Source organism: Ranitomeya imitator, chromosome 2 (assembly GCF_032444005.1).
Source record: "Ranitomeya imitator isolate aRanImi1 chromosome 2, aRanImi1.pri, whole genome shotgun sequence".
NCBI lineage: Eukaryota > Metazoa > Chordata > Amphibia > Anura > Dendrobatidae > Ranitomeya > Ranitomeya imitator.
Window position 1 is genome coordinate 183,684,850 of NC_091283.1, and position 22,923 is coordinate 183,707,772.

At 46.0% G+C, this 22,923-nt stretch overlaps 1 protein-coding gene across 1 annotated transcript in view; it reads left to right on the forward strand.

Annotated features, from left to right (window-relative positions):
- Window positions 1-22,923, forward strand: part of COL27A1 (collagen type XXVII alpha 1 chain) — a 407,011-nt gene that overhangs the window by 363,347 nt on the left and 20,741 nt on the right. The window contains exons 49-57 of the mRNA XM_069748227.1: window positions 551-658; window positions 1,596-1,649; window positions 1,919-1,981; window positions 5,924-5,977; window positions 7,452-7,487; window positions 10,954-10,971; window positions 11,208-11,243; window positions 14,101-14,127; window positions 22,467-22,520. Of these exons, the coding sequence (XP_069604328.1) occupies window positions 551-658; window positions 1,596-1,649; window positions 1,919-1,981; window positions 5,924-5,977; window positions 7,452-7,487; window positions 10,954-10,971; window positions 11,208-11,243; window positions 14,101-14,127; window positions 22,467-22,520 (450 nt within the window). The remainder of the gene's footprint in view (window positions 1-550; window positions 659-1,595; window positions 1,650-1,918; window positions 1,982-5,923; window positions 5,978-7,451; window positions 7,488-10,953; window positions 10,972-11,207; window positions 11,244-14,100; window positions 14,128-22,466; window positions 22,521-22,923) is intronic.

Here is a 22,923-nt window from a genome sequence, read left to right on the forward strand (position 1 = left end):
GAGGCGGGCCCAGTGACGTTGCTCTTCAAGCTCCTGCCAAATTTCGTCAAAAAAATGATAATACCATTTACCAAAACTATATATATTTAGTTTTGAAGTGGTTCAGTGACATTTTCACACCAATTTTGAACTTTTGTTTGGTGTTTTCTCCATATACTGCCTATTATTTTTGTTCTTTCTTACTATTATTTATTAATTGTATTATTCTTACATTTGAATAAATAAAGTATATATGGATTCTAGACTCCCGATTCTTTAGAATCGGGCTGCCATCTAGTATATATATAACAGGAGGCAGAAAACACACAGGCAAACGAGCTATGTGGTGTCTACATGTACGCATGTATATAAAAGGAGCACTGTGGTATGTAGCATTGGCAGCATATGGTAGTTTTAGGGTCTTGTCTTTTTTGTCTTTATGAGATGTTTGACTAGTGGATTTCTAATGTACGGTATATGTTCTATGCATATTGTCTTATGCGGGGGCTTTCTTTTCTCCAGCGGAGGCGATTGGATTCGTCGTAACAATAATCTTCATGGTTTCTTGTAGGGAGAAAGAGGATTACCGGGTCAGGTGGGAGTTCCAGGTAAACGTGGAATGGAAGGCATCATGGGACTACCTGGAGCTAAAGGGGAGCGGGGGCCAAAAGGCCAACCTGTGAGTAATGCTCAGTCTCACTCTACCTGGCAGCGAGGAGAGTTCAATAAATTAACTTTGTAAATTCGCTTTGTAATAGAACAATGAGATGTAAATGAAACCTGATAAAAGAGAACAGGTTTTATACAGTCTGTGCCCATCATCCATTGCGGACCATTTGTTCTGTTCTGTTAGCAATTAACTGGGTGAACTTGTCACATTCTCCGGTCATGTCAGTAGTTTGTGCATTCATTGATACTGGTGTGAGCTGTTTATAACCATCGTGGTGCCCTCACATCTAGCATTGTGTCAGGGCTATTTATGCATTCAAAAATATACAACTAATTAAAAATGTGAAAAGTGCACATAAAAGGGTGATAAATCAATGTTAAATCACAGTGGGATATGTTGAATTGTTTTTGTCTAAATCTGGCCTTACATATAACCATTGAACCCCCTGATTTTGGTGGGACTGTACGACCGTCTAAAGGGGACTTCACTTTGTTGTCCGCTCTATTTAGCATTCTGTCTGAATAGACAAAAAAAATGTTCATTTGTTCCTTTGACTTATCCATTTACTTAAATGAAGGGAAAAAAAAACAGTAAAAAAATATGAAATATTAGGTCCCATTTGATCTCCTTTCTAATGGTGTCATTCCTCCCGGACAGGATAGGAAATAATGGCACCAATAAAGTCCAATTCATCCTGTCCATCGCCCCCAATCATTAGTGATTGGTTACAGCTGACATTTGTCTAATATCTGTGGTCATTATTTTTTTTCAACTAATTGTAACTTAAAAATGTGCCATGACCGTGAATACAGGGCCGGTTAATGCCATTTTATGGTCACTGCCATGCACAAAACTACCTAACATTTCAGAGCTCAGGTTTCCAATTCATTTCTACATTTGCTGCATTTACACAGACCACGTATAATGCTTTCTAACTCCATTTTAGGGGGACCCTGGGGAAACTGGATTTCCTGGCATGGCAGGACTGTTTGGACCAAAGGTACTCATTCTGTAATGTTGCTGCCAATGTTTGTGAATGTGAGAATCCTCAGTGATCATCATCCCAGCACATAGACTTTACTACATAACTGTTTGTTATCAAAATGAGTCCCATTCTTTCTAATGGGGAGAAGTACACATGCAGGTTTCCAAAATGGCAAAACATTGTGGTCTGTTATGTGGCCGCAGTGGGCACTGGAGATTGTGTAGTACTGGTGTAGTCCTGGATTATGTGGTTACTAGAACCAATTACTGTACCAATTTCTGCAGGGACCTCCCGGTGACATTGGCTATAAGGGCATTCAAGGACCTAAAGGACCTCCTGGTCTAATGGTAAGTTGTACTCCACTGTTCTAACCATTCTGATATTTTGTTCTACTGCTCCCCACACATCCTAAGGTACATACACCAGTTAATGACCAAGCACTGTACATTTTCAGCGCTTGGTCCTGAGCTTTAACCCCTACGCCATTGAAAATTCACTGCACAGGGTTAACTGCAAACTAGCAGGAGCTGGTCTGGTCCCCAGCATGGATGAGGACCCTGGCTCAGTGGTTAGCACTGCAGCCTTGCAGCACTGGAGTCCTGTGTTCAAATCCCATCAAGGACAACATCTGTAAGGAGTTTGTATGTTCTCCCCGTGTTTGCGTGGGTTTCCTCCGGGCACTCCGGTTTCCTTGAGAATGAAAGAGGAATCCAGCTCAGGAAAATATATAAAATCAAAAGTTTTTATTCCAAATTATTTTCCGGTTTCCTCCCACATTCCAAAGACATACAGATAGGGAATTTAGATGGTGAGCCCCAATGGGGACAGCGATGATAATATGTGCAAAGTGTTAAGCGCTGCGGAATATGTTAGCACTATATAAAAATAAAGATTATTATTATTACCAATTATGATATCTCTCTTCAGGCTAGACCTGCTGTGCAGCTAACAGAAGCATCGGCACCACTACGGATGCTTCTCTAGGGCTGGGGATTACATGTTTCTGTTGGCATAGCAGAATTGCTACATACCAGCAGAACCAGATCAGCTCTGTCAATGAAGACTAGCACAGGAGGGGGCCGTTTTCACCTGTTACTGGAGCTCATATAGTGCCCCAAATGCAGTTGGAGAAAATGAAAAGATAAAGATAAAAAGAAAAAAAAATGTTCCCTACGGATTGTTTATAATGTCTATAAGCAGGGCCGGACTAGAACCAAAAAGCAGCCTTGGCACAAAAATAATTCACCAGCCCACATACAATGAATGTCCTCACCCAAATCGTAGAACACTGGCAGGTTGTGCCAACTTTTGCTTTACTTGTTACATCAATCAACTTGAAACATGTAAATCTGCAGTGGCCATAGCATGAATAGACAACAGTTCAATACAGACTGTTGCAGACTATTATCACACTGCAGACTATACTAAAAAATACCGCACTGATCAGACAAAATGTTTTGTATCCACATTAAAGGGATTTTTTCACTAGAAGACAACCCCTTTTGAATGCTCCTAGTTTGCGCAATAAAATAAAAAATGCATTCTTACCAGCTGGGCCGATGACTCCTCCGCTCCGAGCGCTGTGTCCCCCAGCATTCTTATGACATTGTTTATGTGACATAAGTGCTGCAGACTATCAGAGGACATTGATGATCTGCAGCCTTCATATTCCAGTTTGATGATAATGAGCTGCTCTTGTGCCATAAACAACGTCATGACATCTGCGCTGGTCCTGAAGTAAGTACGTTTGTATTTTTGTCGACACATTGGGGGCACAACCACTCTAAAGCGAACCGGTCACATCGCAAAATGCTATTAATCCTGCAGATATGGGGTTAATTTGAACTTTATTTGTCCCAGAGGCCTTCAGTTATACAGGAGCAGCCGGTGCGGCTTCAGTCACCACTCAATACATAGCCCCCAATCAATACATAACCCCCGGAACTAACTGACAACCGGCTCAGCAGTGCATCAGTACAGAGCTGGCTATCAGTCAGTGATGGTGCATAGTTATAGCCGCCGCTTACTAAGTACTGAGTCGGCTGTCAGGCAGTGATGATGCACGGTCACACCCGCTGCTCACTATGTACAGAGCCGGCTATCAGTCCGTAATGGTGCACGGTCACACCCACCGCTCACTATGTACTGAGCCGGCTATCAGTCCGTGATGGTGCACAGTCACAGCCGCCACTCACTATGTACTGAGCCGGCTATCAGTCCGTGGTGGTGTGCGGTCACAGCTGACGCTCACTATGTACTGAGCCAGCTATCAGTCAGTGATTGTGCACGGTCACAGCCGTGGCTCACTATGTACTGAGCCAGCTATCAGTCATTGATGGTGCACGGTTACAGCCGCCGCTCACTATGTACTGAGCCGGCTGTCGGTCAGTGATGATGCACGGTTACAGCCACCGCTCACTATGTACTGAGCTGGCTATCAGTCCGTGATGGTGCACGGTCACAGCCGCCGCTCACTATGTACTGAGCCGGCTATCAGTCAGTGATGGTGCACGGTCACAGCCGCCGCTCACTATGTACTGAGCCGGCTATCAGTCATTGATGGTGCACGGTTACAGACGCCGCTCACTATGTACTGAGCCGGCTGTCAGTAATGATGCACGGTAACAGCCGCCGCTCACTATGTACTGAGCCGGCTATCAGTCAGTGATGGTGCACGGTCACAGCCGCCGCTCACTATGTACTGAGCCAGCTATCAGTCATTGATGGTGCACGGTTACAGCTGTGGCTCACTATGTACTGAGCCAGCTATCAGTCATTGATGGTGCACGGTTACAGACGCCACTCACTATGTACTGAGCCGGCTGTCAGTAATGATGCACGGTAACAGCCGCCGCTCACTATGTACTGAGCTGGCTATCAGTCCGTGATGGTGCATAACCAACCGTGATCTCACAGTTTTAAGAGAGATTTCTGGCTGAAAACACTTGGATGAATCGGGGCCTATGTGTCTCTATACCCGAACATTGCCATATACTGCATCACTACATTACATACAATTTACAATACTGAAGAATGTATAAATTTAGAAACTTACACACATTCTAAACAAGTACACAGCACACATGCTGGACATCACAGGCTCATTACATACATCTCATATAGTCACACAGACACAGACACACATCACACATGTGCTTAGTACACTCATGCTGTTTAAGAAATGCTCAGCAGGTATGACACACACACACTACAGATACCTCACACACTACAGATAGCTCATACACACACACATGCATACTACAGCTACCACACACAAACACACATCACTCACACACCTCTCACACCTAAGTATCACAAACACACATCTCACACCCATGTATCACACACACATCTCACACCCACACACAACAGATAAATCATGCACACATCACACACTTTCCTGTGCTGCAGGGGAGGCTAATGTCCATGTGCAACTCTTCAGCTTCTCCTGCTCACAGAAGCACTGTCCCTGCACATCCCCCGGTCTTGCCTTCTCTACAGGCCAGCGTCTGACAGAAAGAGGCTGGCATCCTCTGTGCGCCATGATGGCGGCCTTTTCAAACTTCTGGCTAGGTCCTGTGTGCGCGCACTCTCCTGCTTGCCAGAACTGACGAGGGCCGCAGCCGCGCACAAGCACGGATGGAGGCCACACTGATGCGGGCCACCACGGCCCTTGTCAGTGCGTGCAACGAGAGAGAGAGTGCACACAGGGCCTAGTCAGAAGTTTTAAAGGGCCGGCAGCACATTTTGTAGTTCAAAGCCAGAGGCCCACTGGGCATCTGCCCACCTTGGCAGATTGCCAATCCGGGCCTGTCTATAAGTGAATTGTAAAAAAAAAAAATGTATATAAAAATGACAGTGCTAAAAAATATTACAATTTGGCCTGAATAAAGCAAATCCTCATTTACATACATCGACTAAGAAAATCTCTAAAAACAATCGCTGTTGAGAATAGGCAAAAAAAAGTTTAAAAAAAATTCTGATCATTAAGGCTCTTTCAGGCTTGGTTACTAAGGGGCTAATTTTATATTTGTATATGTTAAATCCATAAGAGTCACAAATGGTGAGCATTTTACCTGTGGATTTTTGCTGGTAAAATCTGCAGCAGGTTACAGTAGCAGAGGATTTTTTTTACTCTCTAGAGATTGACCTATAGTCCATTCGGCTGCGGATGGAGTCTGGATTTATGGAACTCAAGATTACCTGAGGATCTGAAGCATATCTTCTTCTTTTTTTTTTTTTTGGACAGCTCCAATCTAACTCACATTTCTGTTATATTTTGTTTCCAGGGAAATGAAGGAGTAATCGGACCACTTGGCATTGTTGGGCCTCCTGGGAACCCAGTAAGTTGATTTTTGGTCAAGGTTAAGTGTCCTTGTTTCTGCCCAGACTGTGACAATTCTACATCAGATGAAAAAACCAAGACTCCCATGAAAAATACAAACTATAGAAGGCCACTCTAAGGCTCCATTCACAAGTCCGTGTGCTGTCCTTATTTTTTATATGTTTGGACAGTACACGGACCCAACCAGTTTTATTGATCCATATACACATCAATTTTAAAAACTGATTAGTTTTTCCGGTCGGTGAGACTCTGAGTACGTACTGTTCTCATCCGTTTAGGGATCCCTATAAAACTCATACTTTGTACTACAGGGTTTCATCAGTTTTATGTACCCTTTGCCTCTTACAATGGATCAGAGAAAACGTTTAGACAGTCGACCTGCTTCATGAAGTCTTTAAAAACAGATAAGAAAAATGGAGGCAAAATGGATGATATTAAAGAAAACCCATAAATTTGTCTCACAGATATAAAACTTGGCACAAATTATGCGAGAAAGGCCTTAGGCTACATTCTCACTAGAGCGGACAACACAATTGCAGTAATAATGTACATGTCCCTTCAAAATGTCCCTTTTCTAAGTGGGATTTCACTGTAGTTCTTAAAGTCTGCTAAGGCAACAGATATGAGCAAACGTGCATGGATAAGTTGTTATCCGAGCACGCTTATGTGCTAACCAACTGTCTTCTACGTGCTCGAAAAATATGTTCGATTCCCCACAGCTGCATGTCTTGCGGCTGTTCGACAGCCAAAGCACATGCAGGGATTGCCTGTTTGTTAGGTAATCCCTGCATGTGTTCTGGCTGTCAAGCAACCGCAATACATGCAGCTGCGAGGACTTGAACATATTCAAGCACTCCGAAGTCACTCGGTTAGCACCCGAGCATGCTCAGATAGCAATTTATCCGAGTACGTTCCCTCATCACTAATAGACACACACCCACTGGAATAGACCAATTTATTTTTTCTGCCCCTGTGAATGGAGTTTTGTAAATGTGTCAGTCACTTTGGCCTTAATTCCTTTAGCTAGAGGCACACATAAAACTTTAATCATATGACCTGGTAAATACCGCGTCTGTCCCATTTGTAATGTCACCACGCATATTAACCTAGAAATCCAGCCTGTACAATAAAACCGGTTTGTGATTTGTTTTCTATGTCTGCAACTCTGTATACATTAGGTTGTCCACTTTCAGCTGGAAAATTCTTGCCTTGAAAAAAAATAACATAATAATCCACACGAATAGACAACTCTATGCTCTTGTCTACTCTTACGTTGTGCCTGGTGAGAGCATTTTGTGTGTATTGTATCTCTCACTAGCAGTAATCATCCTGCACACACTCCATTATCACCAGTTCTGGCAGAAACCCATGGAGTACAGAGCCCTGATGACTATAGCAGGTGTCTGGATCACCTGAAAATGACGGATACCACGTCCTCCCACCATTCACTCATCTCTTATTCTTTATTATAGGGCCCAACAGGAGACAAAGGAACACAAGGGGATACAGTGAGTGCATTTTATTTGTGGTCCTAAACATCAGGTGCTTGTTGTCTAGTGATGAGCGAGTATACTCGTTACTCAAGATTTCCCGAGCATGCTCGGGTGATCTCAGAGTATTTAGATGTGCTGGGAGATTTTAGTTTCTGTCTCCATAGCTGCATGATTTGCGGCTGCTAGACAGCTTGAATACATGTGGGCACGGGCGTAACTACCACAGTCGCAGTGGTCGCCACTGCGACCGGGCCCGGCGGGTCAGGGGCCCAGTGGGTCAGATGCACGCAGGGCCAGCATTAGCGGCAGGTAGCTGCCTAAGGCCCCTGCTCCCCCAGCCAGTGGCATGCCGTTAATAGCGGCACATCACGCAGCCACTATGGGCCCATGGGTGAGGGGGCCCGCCACCGCATTGAACTATATCGGCGTACATGCCGGTACAGTTCAAAGCAATGATGGAGGAGAGAGCGTCAGCTGACGCTCCCTCTCCCATCATTCCCCTCTGCCTCTGACACTGCAGGTGCGCGATGACATCACTTCATTGTGCACCGGGTGTGTTCCGGGCCCAGGCAGTGCAGCATATGCACAGGTGATGGCAACCACCATATTGGCGGAGCCTGTGGCGGCTTCTGGGACCGGGAACAGGCGGCTCCAGAGCTGGCGGGTGGTGCGTGGACCGAGCCGCCCAGGAGGGGGATGCCGCAGCAACTCAGCCATCTGGAGGATCTGGGGATGAACATGGAGGTGTACGGGACCAGCTGCAGTGAGGTGTGTCTGCTACCCGTGTGTTGCCAGCCCCCTGTGACACCAGCCCCGTTTCCTCCCTGCTCTCCCGTGCCCCATGTCCTCATAGGGCCCCAGGTTTAGGTCATTGTGCTCTCGTGTGCACCTTGTCCCTGCTCCCCATCTCCCATGCCCTGAGTCCTCCTGCATCCCCCCCATGTATTCCTTGTCCCCATGTGACCCATCTGCCCTGCTCTCAAGTCTACCCTGCATTCCATTGTTCCCCCTGTCTCTCTTCCCCTTTCTCACCGTGTGTCCCCCATCTACCCTGTCCTCGTAATCCCTGTGCCCCCTTCTTCCCTGTTCCCAAGTCTCCCCCCAGTCTTCCCCTGTCCTCTTGCAGCCCCGTCTCCCCATGCGTCCCTATCTACTCTGCCCTTGTAGTCCCCTTGTGCCTGTCTGCCTTGCCCCGTGTGTCCCCTTGTGCCCTTCTCCCCTTCCTCCTAGTCCCCATGAGTCCCCTTGTGCCTGTCTCCCTTGTGCTTGTGTCCCTTGTCCCCGTGCATCCCCTTGTCCCTTGCTCACTAGTCCCTGTGTCCCCTTGTGCCTGTTTCCCTTTTCCCTGTGTGTCCCCTTGTGCTTGTGTTCCTTGTCCCCTTGTGTCCCCTTGTCAGTCTCCCTTGCTCACTAGTCCCCTTGCCCACTAGTCCCCGTGTGTCCCCTTGTGCCCTCCTCCCCTGCCTCCTAGCCCCAGTGTGTCCCCTTATGTGCCTAGCCCCCGTGTCACCCTTGTGCCTGTCTCTCCTAGCCCCCTTGTGTCCTTCTCCCCTGCCCCCTAGTCACCATTTGCCCATGTATTTTTCACTGCTCATGTATGGAGTGGCTACATTATACTATGAGGGGGACTGCATTATATTCTATGGCGGGGCTGCATTATACTTTTTTGGGGTGGCTGCATTGTACTCTGTGGGGTGGTGCATTATACTGTATCGGACTATGGGGTATACATTATACTATATGAAAAACTATGGGGTGCATTATATTATGGTTTATTTTAAACATTACAGAACAGCGAAATCTATATGCACATCCTCAGTTTAGCGTATAATAATAATCTTTATTTATATAGCGCCAACATATTCTGCAGCGCTTTACAGTTTAACAGCTTCTAACACAACAGTCATAAGTAACAATGTTAACAATACAATAATTAAAGCAACACAAGACGACCCTGCTCGTGAGAGCTTACAATCTACAGCGAGGTGGGGGAGATACAAAGTACAGGTGTGCATTTACAATGATGTATTTAAAATGATGGTCCAACCATCTTCAGGGAGTGGGGGGTAGATGGAGATAGTGAATGGGCTACACACAAACAAAATAACTGATTAGGGAACATAAGCCGCTCTGAACAATGTGTTTTGAGGGAGCGCCCAATATAGAGGTAAGACGATAACTTGCAAATCATAAAAGATTAAAAAATGAATCTTCATTATTATTTAAGAAATCAAAGGTTATAAAATGATATTTTATCAAGCTTCAGGAACTAGAAAAGTGTATGGGAGCATGGAATCACAAGTTAAGTACCAACAATCATGTGTACAGAGATTACTCAATAAATTCAAGTGAGATAGAAAAAGACTTCTTTAAAAATGATAAGTTATATATTAGATGACAATAATTAATACCAATTCATAAATAAAAAGTGTAACGTGCATAATGTAAACATTCATCGTGAATTGGTAACATCCCAAGTTGATATAATCAAATCAAGTGACAAATGTCTAAACAAAACAGGCCAGTGTATATCTTATAATGAAGAGTTTTGCCAGAGTCCTGTGCGAGCCAATATACATCAAAAACAAGTTAAATAAGTAAAGGTACATAGAAAAGAGTACCTATAAAGTGCTGGGTGCAAGCGTTCCAGCTGCCACGTGCTCTCGCCCCAACAGCACCGTTTCATAAAATGCTTCTTCCATTGAGCTGTCGGGATGAGAGCTTTATTTATGAATTGGTATTATCGGTAATTATTGCCATATAATATATAGCTTATTATTTTTAATGAAGGTTTTTTCTATCTCACTTGAGTTTATTGAGTACTCTATGTGCACATGATTGTTGGTACTCTTTTCTTGTTCCTGAAGCTTGATTAAATATAATTTTATAACCTTTTATTTTTTAAATAATAATAAAGATTTATTTTTTAATCTTTTATGCTTTGCATCTATACGCTAAATTGAGGATGTCCATATAGATTTCGTGAGCAGACATTTTTGCCCTACTCATTATAAGACTGTGTTAATGTATTACAGAAAAACGGCAGTACGGGAGACAAATATATACCAGGATGGGGCACCGGATAGTTATGCCACTAAGGTCAGATTATACAACATTGCAACAAAGCTATAGTGTGCAAAATGAATAGGGAAAATGTGAATTTGGGTGGAAAATATTTTGGCATTGGGGGGGGGCCCATTTGAAAGTTCACATCGGGGCCCATAACTTTGTAGTTACGCCACTGCATGTGGGGATTCCCTAACAAACAGGCAACCCCCACATGTACTCAGGCTGGCTAGCAGCTGCAAACGACTACGGCGACAGAAACTAAATCTCCGAGCACATCCAAATACTCGGAGATCACCCGAGCATGCGCAGGAAATCTCGAGTAACGAGTACACTGGCTCATCACTAATCTTGTCCCACATTTGCCTGGTTTTCACATGCAGTTTACTAACATTTTCTTTATTTTATTTTCTAGGGACTACCAGGGCCTCGGGTAAGGTCAGATGCAATGATTTTCATAGCTGAATGAGACTCCATACACACAGCTCATGTAGAAGCGTAATGTGGGCTCCTGGGCCTCAGCTCCCCAGTGGCATTTATAGTACCATGACTTACCCTGGCCTAGATGTAGTTGCTGCCTCTCACCCTCCTATTGTTACACCCCTGAGCCGATAAGCATTTGCCATTCCTATGATAATAGTGGTTTGTGAAAATGTTCTCTCTTTGTAGGGTCCTCCTGGTCCACGTGGAAAGCCTGGACCACGGGTAAGAAACACCGAGCTATTATTTTATCCTACTTTCATTTGGTAAAATTATCATAGCCAAAGAGTCACTATAGTAGTTGGTTCTGGTTTGAGGAGATTAATACCAGTAATACATAACATAGCAGAAACTCAATGACAGAACAGGAACATATTCTATAGACTTGGTTTGGTAACTGGTAGGGTTAAAACTTTGTTACATTGGCACCAGGGACGTCATCGCCGTCATAGAACATTATTATTATTAATCAAAGTCAAAACTAACTCACCGGCCATTAAAGGGACTTTACTATTAAATCCATTAAAAGTACAAGATTGCTGTGAGAGTGAAGCAATGTCAACCAAAATTAAATGATAGACCACAGGGCCTCAATATATTAAAAAGCAAGTAGACCCCTAAGATTTAACCTTTATTGATATATTAAAAGTACAACACTCCAAACAATCTTCTAAAAATAGTGTAGAGGTATAGTCAGACAAGACTGTCCAGGGTTAGTTAAATACACCAATACATAGGATAAATACATAGATGGTTGTGGGGGCCCTAAATGTCCCTGTCCATCACCCTACCTGACAGCGGAGATTGACACCCTAGTATGTGTGGTATGGCGCCTCTGCTCCACATCGATGTCCCTGGGCACCCTACCAACCCCCTATACTACAAAAAGGGGGTAAAGCACAGACAAAGCAAAAAAGTGCATATATACAAAATAGTGGTGAAAAAAGGTACATATATGCAAAATAAGTTAAATTAATATTCTCATCTATTGGAGATAGATATATGGCCTTAAAAAATGTTTGGGACAGTGTATCAGTATAACTATAGTAACGGGCATGTACAACAGCTCTGTCCTAGATGTAACATCCAATCAATGTATAGGCCCATTATGGCATACCAATAAACCTATTTCTAGTTGGTGCTGGATAATGCTCATATATACATTACATAATGTCACAAAATAGAGTCCTTCTCCAGCCACTGGCTTAGCTGGTACGCCACAATAAGCCTAATTTTAAATGGCAAAGGCCTATGTTTTGCTAGCGGCAGCATATAATTATATACACCATTTTCAAAATACCAACATATAAACATATGAAGAGCCAGTCATGCATTATCCAGCACCAACTAGAAATAGGTTTATTGAAATACCGTAATGGGCCAATATATTGAATGGTCAGAGCTGTTGTATATGCCTGTTACTATAATTATAAAACAAATTTAAGGCCATACATCTATCTCCAATAGATGAGAATATTAATTGAACTTATTTTGTATGTATGTACCTTTATTCCACTATTTTGTATATATACACACCTTTTTTTGCTTTTTTGTCTGTGCTTTACCCCCTTTTTGTAGTATAGGGATTAGTAGAGTGTCCAGGGACATCGCGGGGGAGCTATATCACACATACTAGGGTGTCAACCTCCACTGTCAGGTAGGGTGATGGACAGGGACATTTTAGGGTCCCCACAACCATCTATGTATTTATCCTGACTATGTATTGGTGTATTTGATTGAACCTTGGATAGCCTTGTCTGACTATACCACAATGTTTCTAGAAGATTGTTTGGAGAGTGAAGCAATGTGCATGTGTGACTATTGCTACATTGGCTTCTAAGGGACAGGTCCATAGAAGTGAATGGAGCGATTGTCATGCATGCACAATACCTGTGCTCTGTAATAAATGTCCCACATTTGAAAAATGTGAAATCTGTGGAGAGAAGTAAGAATACATAAAGAAGACACAAAGTCTAAAGGTACCGTCACACTGAGCGACGCTGCAGCGATACCAACAACGATCCGGATCGCTGCAGCGTCGCTGTTTGGTCGCTGGAGAGCTGTCACCGCTCTGCTTTCCGGCCGCTGTGCTTACACAGGGCAGAGAAGCAGAGCGCCGAGGGACAGACAGCGGAAGGTAAGTATGAAGTGTTTTTTTTTTTTTTTTTACTTTTACGCTGGTAACCAGGGTAAACATCGGGTTACTAAGTGCAGCCTTGCGCTTAGTGACCCGATGTTTACCCTGGTTACCAGTGAAGACATCGCTGAATCGGTGTCACACACACGCCGATTCAGCGATGTCTGCAGGGAGTCCAGCGACCAAATAAAGTTCTGGACTTTCTGCAGCGACCAACGACATCACAGCAGGATTCTGATCGCTGCTATGTGTCAAACTGAACGATATCGCTAGCCAGGACGCTGCACCGTCACGGATCGCTAGCGATATCGTTTAGTGTGACGGTACCTTAATTCAGTCTGCATACACATCACTTCCAGGCTTAGATAAGTCACTGGGAAGATTGTGGGCAGATTACATTCCTAGAACAAATTATATGACTGGACAATGTTACCTGTAATTGAGGTTCAAAAGTACAAGCGGTTAATAATGTTTATTAGTGCAGTCCAGGTGAATGAGGCCTCAGACTTAACATCAAAGAATTGCAGTGAAGACACAGACTAGAGCCCAACCAGTGTGCTGTACACACAGACATCTGTGACACTCTCATGGCTGTATAGTCCAGCTAGGACTAGAGCCAGTTCCCAGCTACTGCTGGACTCCTAAAATGCTCTTTTTTAATATTAGACTGGGAACATTTTACAAAGGATTATAGATCTATTCAGACATTGATCTTCACAGTAAACACACCATCCTCATCAGGTCTATGAGATCCAATGTATGTAGTTTGGATTGTTAAATCTTCTTCAGGACTTGGAATCATTATAGATTTTCATGCTGATCAATGATCTGCGATTCCCAATGAATTATACTAGTGCTCTAGAATACCCTATGGGAAGATGGGCTAATGTGATGCCTGGAGATGGTAGATAGATATAAACAATAATATATTTCCTTCTCTTTCAGGGAACACCTGTTTTCTTGGACTCATATGTAAGTAATGTAATTTGGAAAAGCACAGTAAGGCCACAATCACAATTGTGTCTGGACATTTTGGTTGTTAAATTTTGAAGGGAATCTGTCAGCAGGTTTTTGCTATGTAATCTGAGGACATCATGAGGTAGAAGGGTTAAAACACTGAATTCAGTGATGTCACTCATCAGGGTGTGCCGTTTTGTCACTAGGGCATTATCACTGCTGGGAATGGCTGCCTTGTGTCAAGTCATCCTACAACGCACCCTCCTGTGCTAAGCAGCTCATAATCAATAGACGATGTACATAAGCTATATCATGAAGCAGAGCGGAGAAAGCTGCCCCAACCCACACTACAGCTTTCTAAGAACTAGGATTTTGTCACAACTGCTGCACCCAGTAAACTAAGTGACATATCGCTGGAATCATGGTCTCTTTTTCTACTTTATGCTGCTCTTAGATGAAGTTACAAAAACCTGGTGATATATTCCCTTTAAGTAACAAATTGAATCATTAAAGACATGTGTAATGTAGTCTAACCCAGGAGATAGAGGGGGTTGTAGTAGGTACATTGTTAATGACTATAGATGGGTGAACCTGAACAGTAAAGTTTTGCGTTCATACCGAACACCTACAGTTCGGGCAAAGACACCGAACACAGACTTCACCAGGAAGTCCATGTAGGGCTATGTGCACACGTTGCGGATTAGCCTTAGGAATTTCTGGTGCGGATTCTGCCTCTCCTGGCAGAAAATGCACCTGCGGATTTGTTGCATTTTTTGTGCGGTTCCGCATCATTTTTTGTGCGGTTTTGCTGCTGTTTTCTTGCGGATTTGCTGCGTTTTTTACCCCTGCGGTTTTCTATAATGGAATGGGTACAAAAACACTGCAGATTCGCAAAAAAGAAGTGACATGCTACTTCTTTTAACCCGCAGCGTTTCCGCAGCAGAGTTTCCGCAAAGTGTGCACAACATTTTTTTTCTCATTGATTTACATTGTACTGTAAATCAATTGCGGATCTGCAGCGTTTCTGCACCGGAAAAACGATGCGGAGCCGCAGAGAATCCGCAACGTGTGCACATACCCTTACTGTTCGGGTTCGGCTGCCCGAACACCGGGTGTTTGTCACGCTGTCATGTGCATGACAGCATGGCAAACACCGCTTCTGATCGGCAGTGAAATCATCCCCGCCGGTCAGAGAGCCGCAGTTCCCACGCTGCCAAAAGACAGCGAGAGCGCTCAGCTATGATCGGAGGTATAAAGTTTACCTCTGGTTACTAAGCTGATGGGACAACTGCTCCCATCATCCGAAACCTGCTGCAGATGGGAGTATTCATCAGCCGCTCCTGGCTGTAAATAAATAATTTTAAAAAACGTGGCGTGGGTTCCCCCTATTCTTGATAACCAGCCAGGCAAAAGTCACAGCTGGGGGCTGCAACCCTCAGTTGTCAGCTTCAGCAAGGCTAGTTATCAAGAAGCGGTAATTTTTAATTATTTACCAGCCTGAGAATGTTAGCCCCCAGCTGTCTGCTTTAGCAAGGTTGGTTGTCAAAAAATGGGGGGGACCCCACGCGTTTTTATCTTTATTTATTTAAATAATTGAAAAATACGGCGTCGGGACCTCTCTATTCATGATAACTAGCCTTGCTGAAGCTGACAGCTGAGGGTTGCAGCCCCCAGCTGTGACTTTTGCCTGGCTGGTTAACAAAAATACAGGGGAACTCACGCCGTTTTTTTAAAATTATTATTTCTTTACAGCTCATGAGCCGCTAATGAATACTCCCAACCGCTGCTCCTGCTCTCGCTGTTATTAGCAGCAGGTGTTGGATGATGGGAGCAGTTGTCCTATCAGCTGACACCAGTGACCGTAGGTAAATTTATACCTCCGATCACAGCTGAGCGCTCCCACTGTTTAATGACAGTGTGGGAACAGCGGCTCTCTGACTGGCGGGGAGGATTTCACCGCCGATCAGAAGTGGTGTTTGCCACGCTGTCATGCACATTACAGCACAGCAAACACTGGTTGTTCGGGCCCCCCATTAAAGTGAATGGGGTTCGGGTTCAGGTCCGGGTACTGTTCTGGTACCCGAATCTGAACTTTTTGTAACTGTTCGGCCGAACACGAACATCCAAGTGTCTGCTCATCTCTAGTAATGGCCTCTATTATTCATTTCTCCATCGCCACATTGGGGGACACAGGACCGTGGGTGTATGCTGCTGCCACTAGGAGGCTGACACTAAGTAAAATACAAAAAGGTTAGCTCCTCCTCTGCAGTATACGCCGCCCACCGGCTCCAGATAATACCAGTTCTTGCTTAGGGCCTCTTTCACACTTCCGTCGGTACGGGTCCATCGCAATGCGTCGGGCCGATGGACGTTGTGAAAGTTTTGCACGATGTGGGCAGCGGATGCAGTTTTTCGACGCATCCACTGCCCATTCTGCAGTCTGGGGAGGAGGGGGCGGAGTTTTGGTCGCACATGCGCGGTCGAAAATGGCAGACGCGACATAAAAAAACGTTGCATTGAACTTTTTTTGTGACGACGGTCCGCCAAAACACGACGGATCCGTCGCATGACGGACGCGACGTGTGGCAATCCGTAGCTAATACAAGTTTATGGGCAAAAAACGCATCCTGCGAGCACATTTGCAGGATCCGTTTTTTTGCCCAAAACGACGGATTGCAAAAAACGGAAGTGTGAAAGAGGCCTTAGTGTCCGTAGGAGGCACACTGTGTCTGTTTTTCTCCAGACGTTCTTATTTTTTAATTTTATTTTTGATTTTATTTTGATTTTTAACTTTGCGCAAGAGGATGATGGGGCGACGGAGCCTTTTAAGGGGGCCGATCTCCCCCAAAACATCAACAGGCGAGCACGGTGAGTTTACTTCCCGTACCCTCTCCTGCGACGTGGGATATTCGGCCGTGAACTAGCCCTGTGAAATCCTAGGGGAGCGAACCCTTAGGATACACAGATGCCACCTTCCATGAGCACAGTCCGGCCGCCCTCCCTCTGCACCACCACTGAAGAACAGCGGTGCTGCATGGAGCTCCCCAGTCCCTCTCCACCTCCTCATCAAGAGGACGGCGGATCGAGGTTGACTGCACCTCCCCTCATACCTCACCTGAGTCTGGCAGGGGGGCTTCCGAGCGCATCTTGCGGCTGGGCACCGCTAATTTAGTCCCCGGCTTCGGCTCCAGCTAGGCCGCGTCTACGCCCGCAGCACGCTTCACGCGTGAGGCCCTGCCCACCGGTTTAGCGCTTCTCGCACACTGTGAGAAGTGCCCCCCATACTCTCGGCAGCCATCTTTGATGCGAGGAAACCTGGACGCCGGCTGCTCCTTCTCCTCCCGGTCACAGTGCTGTGACAGGACACAGGACCTGGGTAGGTGTGCTGCACACTAACAAAGGCCCTCCTCCTCCTGCACACATCTTTTTTAGCTGCACATAAGTGCCCCACATCAGCCCTGCATGGAGGTTAGCAATACAACATGTCTGTGCCTAAACCCTCCAAAAAGTCTGCAAAAACACATACGGTGTTCTTCACTTCTTGCACCTCCTGTCAGGCTGCGCAACCAAGCAGGCATACTGCTCCACTCTGTAATGCTTGTGACCCTAAATGCGCTCAGGAGCCCCCCCGCCACAAATTAGCCCGCGGTGACCAGTCCCCCTGAGTGGGCTTTGTCACTTTCACAATCTATGGCTTCTTTGACCAAAGCTATCGAGTCCCTCCAGGATCCAACCAGGAGCAGGACCACTAATCTGCCTATTCGGGAAACTTCCCCTACGGCTGCGTAATTTTCAGCCTTCAGGGGCCGCTCTCATTCTAAGCACAGGCGGCCATCTAGGAAGCGCGTCCGTAGCTCGTCCCCCAGGCTCTCTGGTGCCTCGGCGTCCGCTAGCTCTGCTTCCCGCTCTCGCTCCCCAGGCACCTCTTCTGACCAAGATTCTGAACCTGAGTCTTATGGGCCTCTTGATCTGGAGTTGCCAGGTTTTCAGAGCTCTATAGATAGTCTCATTGAGGCCGTCAACCAGTCCCTTCAGGTTGATGAGGAACTGGCGACCTCCAGTACGGATAATTCGGTGTCCTTCAAAAGGACCAAATGTACTCATAGGGTGTTTGCCAATCACCAGGAGTTCCAGGACATAGTCCAGCGACATAGGGAGCGTCCAGACAAACGCTTTCAAGGCCTGAGATCTCTGGAGTCCAAATATCCTTTTTCTCCTGATCTCGGCAAACAATGGACAAGATCCCCTCCTGTGGATCCTCCTGTTTCACGTTTGTCCTCTAAAACCCTTCTATCCGTGCCGGACGGATCTTCTATCAAAGATCCCACAGATCGCCTAGTTGACAGTCTCGCCCGTTCAGCCTTTGCGGCTTCAGGCTCGGCACTCTTTCCCTCCTTTGCGGCTACCTGGGTAGCCAAAGCCGTGACTTGTTGGGCAGACTCTCTGCATAAGGCCTTACAGAACAGTGACCTTCCTTCTGACATAGCGGAGCTAGCAAATCAAATTTCCTTGGCTGGCGATTACTTAGTAAACGCTTCCCTGGATGCAGCAAACTGCTCTGCACTTACGGCTTCAAACGCTGTGGCGATTAGGAGAGCGCTATGCTTGAGGAACTGGCGAGAGGACTCCGCATCTAAAAAGTCCCTCACATCTCTGCCATATCTCAGTGGCCGTCTATTTGGTGAAAAGCTGGACAAGCTCATTTCAGACGCTACAGGGGGAAAAAGTACTTCCCTCCCCCAGCAGAGATTCAGACAACCATTCCGACGACAGCCGCAGGCTCGTTTTCAGCCCTTTCATGGAACTTGCGAATGGCATTCCTCGGCCAGTTCCCCTGGTTCGGGCGCCGGCAGAGAAAAAAGCCCTCAGACTTTATACAGGCCCAACCATTCCTGGAGGGGCCGCTCCACACAGTCTAGGTCCAGGGGATCTAGACCCCAACCATCTTCTTCTAAATGACTCGCAAACTCATCCGGACGACACCGACAAAGTAGGCAGACGCCTTCTTTTGTTTCGTCATGCCTGGCTCGCAGTCGCTCACGACGAGTGGGTCAGGGATCTGGTGTCCTCCGGTTACAAAATCGTTTTTTTCGCTTCCCACCCTCCCGAAGCGGGAATGCGCGCTCCGGCTTTTTCCCAGGCCATAGAGTCGCTCCGCCAAGACGGAGTGATTGTCCCTGTCCTAGAGGATGAAAGGTTCTGTAGTTTTTATTCAAATCTGTTTATGGTCCCCAAAAAGGATGGAACAGTCAGGCCCATCCTGGACCTAAAGCTCTTGAACAGATTTGTCAAAGTCCGTCATTTCAGGATGGAATCCCTCCGTTCCGTCATTGCCTCGATTGAACAAGGCAAATTCTTGGCATCCATCCACATCCGGGATGCGTACCTCCACATCCCAATCTTCCCACCTCAGCAAAGGTTTCTTCGCTTCGCCATCGGACAGGAACATTTTCAGTTCACGGCCTTGCCTTTCGGCCTCGCCACCGCCCCCAGAGTTTTCACAAAGGTCATGGCGGCGGTCATGGCCATTGTGCATTCTCGGGGTCTAGTCTTGCTTCCCTACCTAGACGACCTACTGGTCAAAGGCCCATCTTTCCGAGCCTGCGAGGAGTGCATCCGCATTTCCTTAGATACTCTTTCTCGGCTGGGCTGGTTGATCAATTTAAAAAAGTAATCTCCTGTTCCAGCTCAACGGATCTCCTTCCTGGGCATGACCCTGGACACATCCCTAAGCTTATAATAATAATAATTTTTATTTATATAGCGCCAACATATTCCGCAGCACTTTACAATTAAGCGGGGACATGTACAAACAATAAATTCGGTACGAGTTAAGACAATTTAAACCTTGACATTAGGAGTGAGGTCCCTGCTTGCAAGCTTACAATCTACAAGGGTTGGTGCTTCTTCCTCGGGACAAGGTCCTGGCTCTTCAACAAGGTCCTGGCCCTCACACTGCGCAGGGAACCTGGACTCATCACGAGTCTAGTCCTTCCTTGGATTCAGTTTCGCCTTCCTTACCTGTTTCCCCCCCTGCTTCCCAGAGTCATCAGGAAGATCAGGGCAGAGGGTGTCCTGGTAATTCTCATCGCCCCGGATTGGCCTCGTCGGGCGTGGTATACAGAGCTGGTCCAACTCTTGGCAGACGTTCCTTGGCGCCTACCAGATCGTCCAGATCTACTTTCTCAGGGCCCGATCTACCACCAGAACTCAAGGGCCCTGTGTTTGACGGTTTGGCCGTTGAATCCTGGGTTCTGACTCAAGCAGGTTTTTCCCGTAAGGTAGTTTCCACCTTGATCAATGCCCGAAAGCCGGTGTCATCGCGCATCTATCATCAGACCTGGAGGATCTTCTTTGATTGGTGCAGAAGCAGAGGTCGCCCTCTGATAGTTTTCAACATCCCTACCATCCTGGATTTCCTCCAATCCGGTCTGGACAATGGGCTTTCGCCGAGTTCCCTTAAAGGGCAGGTCTCGGCCTTGTCAGTCCTTTTTCAATGAAAAATTGCTTCCAAACCTCCGGTCAGAACATTCTTTCAGGGAGTCTCTCACGTGGTGCCTCCCTACAAAGCGCCTCTAGAGGCTTGGGACCTTAATCTAGTCCTAGGAGTCCTGCAGGAATCTCCCTTCGAGCCATTGCAGGACATCTCTCTACCTCTCCTCTCATGGAAGGTGGCCTTTCTCGTCGCTATTACCTCAATCAGAAGTCTCGGAGTTGGCTGCTCTTTCCTGTCGGACGCCGTTCCTTACGTTCCACCGGGACAAGGTGGTCCTCAGACCGTCCCCTACTTTCCTCCCAAAGGTAATGTCTTCCTTTCACCTCAACAAGGATATTGTACTTCCGTCATTTTGTCCTGCTCCAATGCACCGCGTGGAGAAGGCTCTTCACTCCCTGGATCTTGTCAGAGCTCTCAGGAAGTACGTGTCTAGAACGGCACCTTTTCGACAGACGGATGCTCTGTTCGTGCTTCCGGCGGGACACCGGAAGGGACTGGCCGCTTCTAAGTCGACAATCACCAGATGGATTCGGTCGACTATTCAAGAGGCTTACCGCGTCAGAATCAAGCCTATCCCTGCGGGTCTCAGGGCACACTCCGGTCGTTCGGTGGGTGCTTCCTGGGCCATTCGGAATCAAGCGTCTGCAGAGCAGGTTTGCAAAGCTGCGACCTGGTCTAGCCTGCACACCTTTTCAAAGCATTACAATATCCATACTCTTCAGATGCAAGCCGGGGTAGGCGTATTCTGCAGGCAGCGGTAGCGCACCTGTAGACAGCAGGTGCCATAAGTTTACACTGTTGGGTTGTTATTTCTCGCCCAGGGACTGCTTTTGGACGTCCCACGGTCCTGTGTCCCCCAATGTGGCGATGGAGAAATAGGGATTTTTGTGTACTCACCGTAAAATCCTTTTCTCCGAGCCACTCATTGGGGGACACAGCACCCACCCCTGTTTTGGCTTGTTGCCTATGATAAGTGTTTTAGTCTCTGACATGCTGTTCCTATGGTTAAATCTTGTTAATCTCCTACTGCTTTGCTTCAAACTATATTTGGTATTATCCGGAGCCAGTGGGCGGTGTGTACTGCAGAGGAGGAGCTAACCCTTTTTGTATTTACTTAGTGTCAGCTTCCTAGTGGCAGCAGCATACACTCACGGTCCTGTGTCCCCCAATGAGTGGCTCATAGAAAAGGATTTTACGGTGAGTACACAAAAATCCCTATTTTTGACATCTCTATATTAATGGTAATAATTGCTGGCGGCCAAGTACTCTTTTCTTCCTTTTCCTTGAGCGGTAATATCTATATAGTGGAGTTTATAAAACTAGTTCTGTCTTTAATCTGATCTAAGAGTAAACTGAGCTACAACCTTCAGGAAAAACCTTCAGGGTTTTTTTTTTTTTTTGTGTGTGTGTGCTGTCCTATAGGAATACCGACTTTTTATTTGTGGACCATGGAGGAGAAATTTTCAAGAAACTACACTACCTCAGTAGCCTCATCCAAAGGATATAAAACCCGCCGGGCACTAAAGACAGCCCTGCCCTATACGTGTACACACTCATACACATGTAAACTTTGGTGAAGGACATTGTCGTACATTGTCAGATACCCCGTCATAGTACCCCGTCAGATACCCCGTCATAGTACCCCCCAACATTAGTAAGGCAGTCCATCAGGAAGAGCGCCAATATCTCCATGACTAGGCATCTTAGTGCTGCAGCTTTCCATTCTAGTTAAGAAGGTCTTACATGAGGACCACCTACATCACATCCACTTCTCCATATTTCTTCTTGGGCTGCGAGGTGGCATCATCAGTGGGGTATTATATTAGTTTTGTAAGGTTTTCCTTTTTTCTTCTTCCAGAGGACAGAAGACTTTAGTGAATCTTACCAAGCCCTTATGGACTCCAGTGGACCGGTACTTACACATTTCTTATTTGCTGGCTGACAAAATAATTAAAATGTTAAAAAGTGGTTTCTCCACCTTTCAATGTTGGGCTGGATCTTGTCCTGCCTATGAAGGTGACAGTTCGTGTAAATGCACATATTTCTTTTAAATGAATGGAGCCTGTATGGTGGTTTCATTTGGCATTTTCCATAACTCCTATTCATTTCAATAGGGAGAGTCTATGTGACCTACTGTCCTCAATATATGGGGGACAACCTTGCAAATCATTATGACAGACTATTTAGCTATGGGATCCATTTTTGTTGGTTTCCACCATTTTGTTAGAAAGAGCAATGTTGAATACAGCACTATTCCTTCCTTCAAATCCACGAAGACTGTAGATCGAAACGCTGATTTCTGGGTGAGCAGAGTC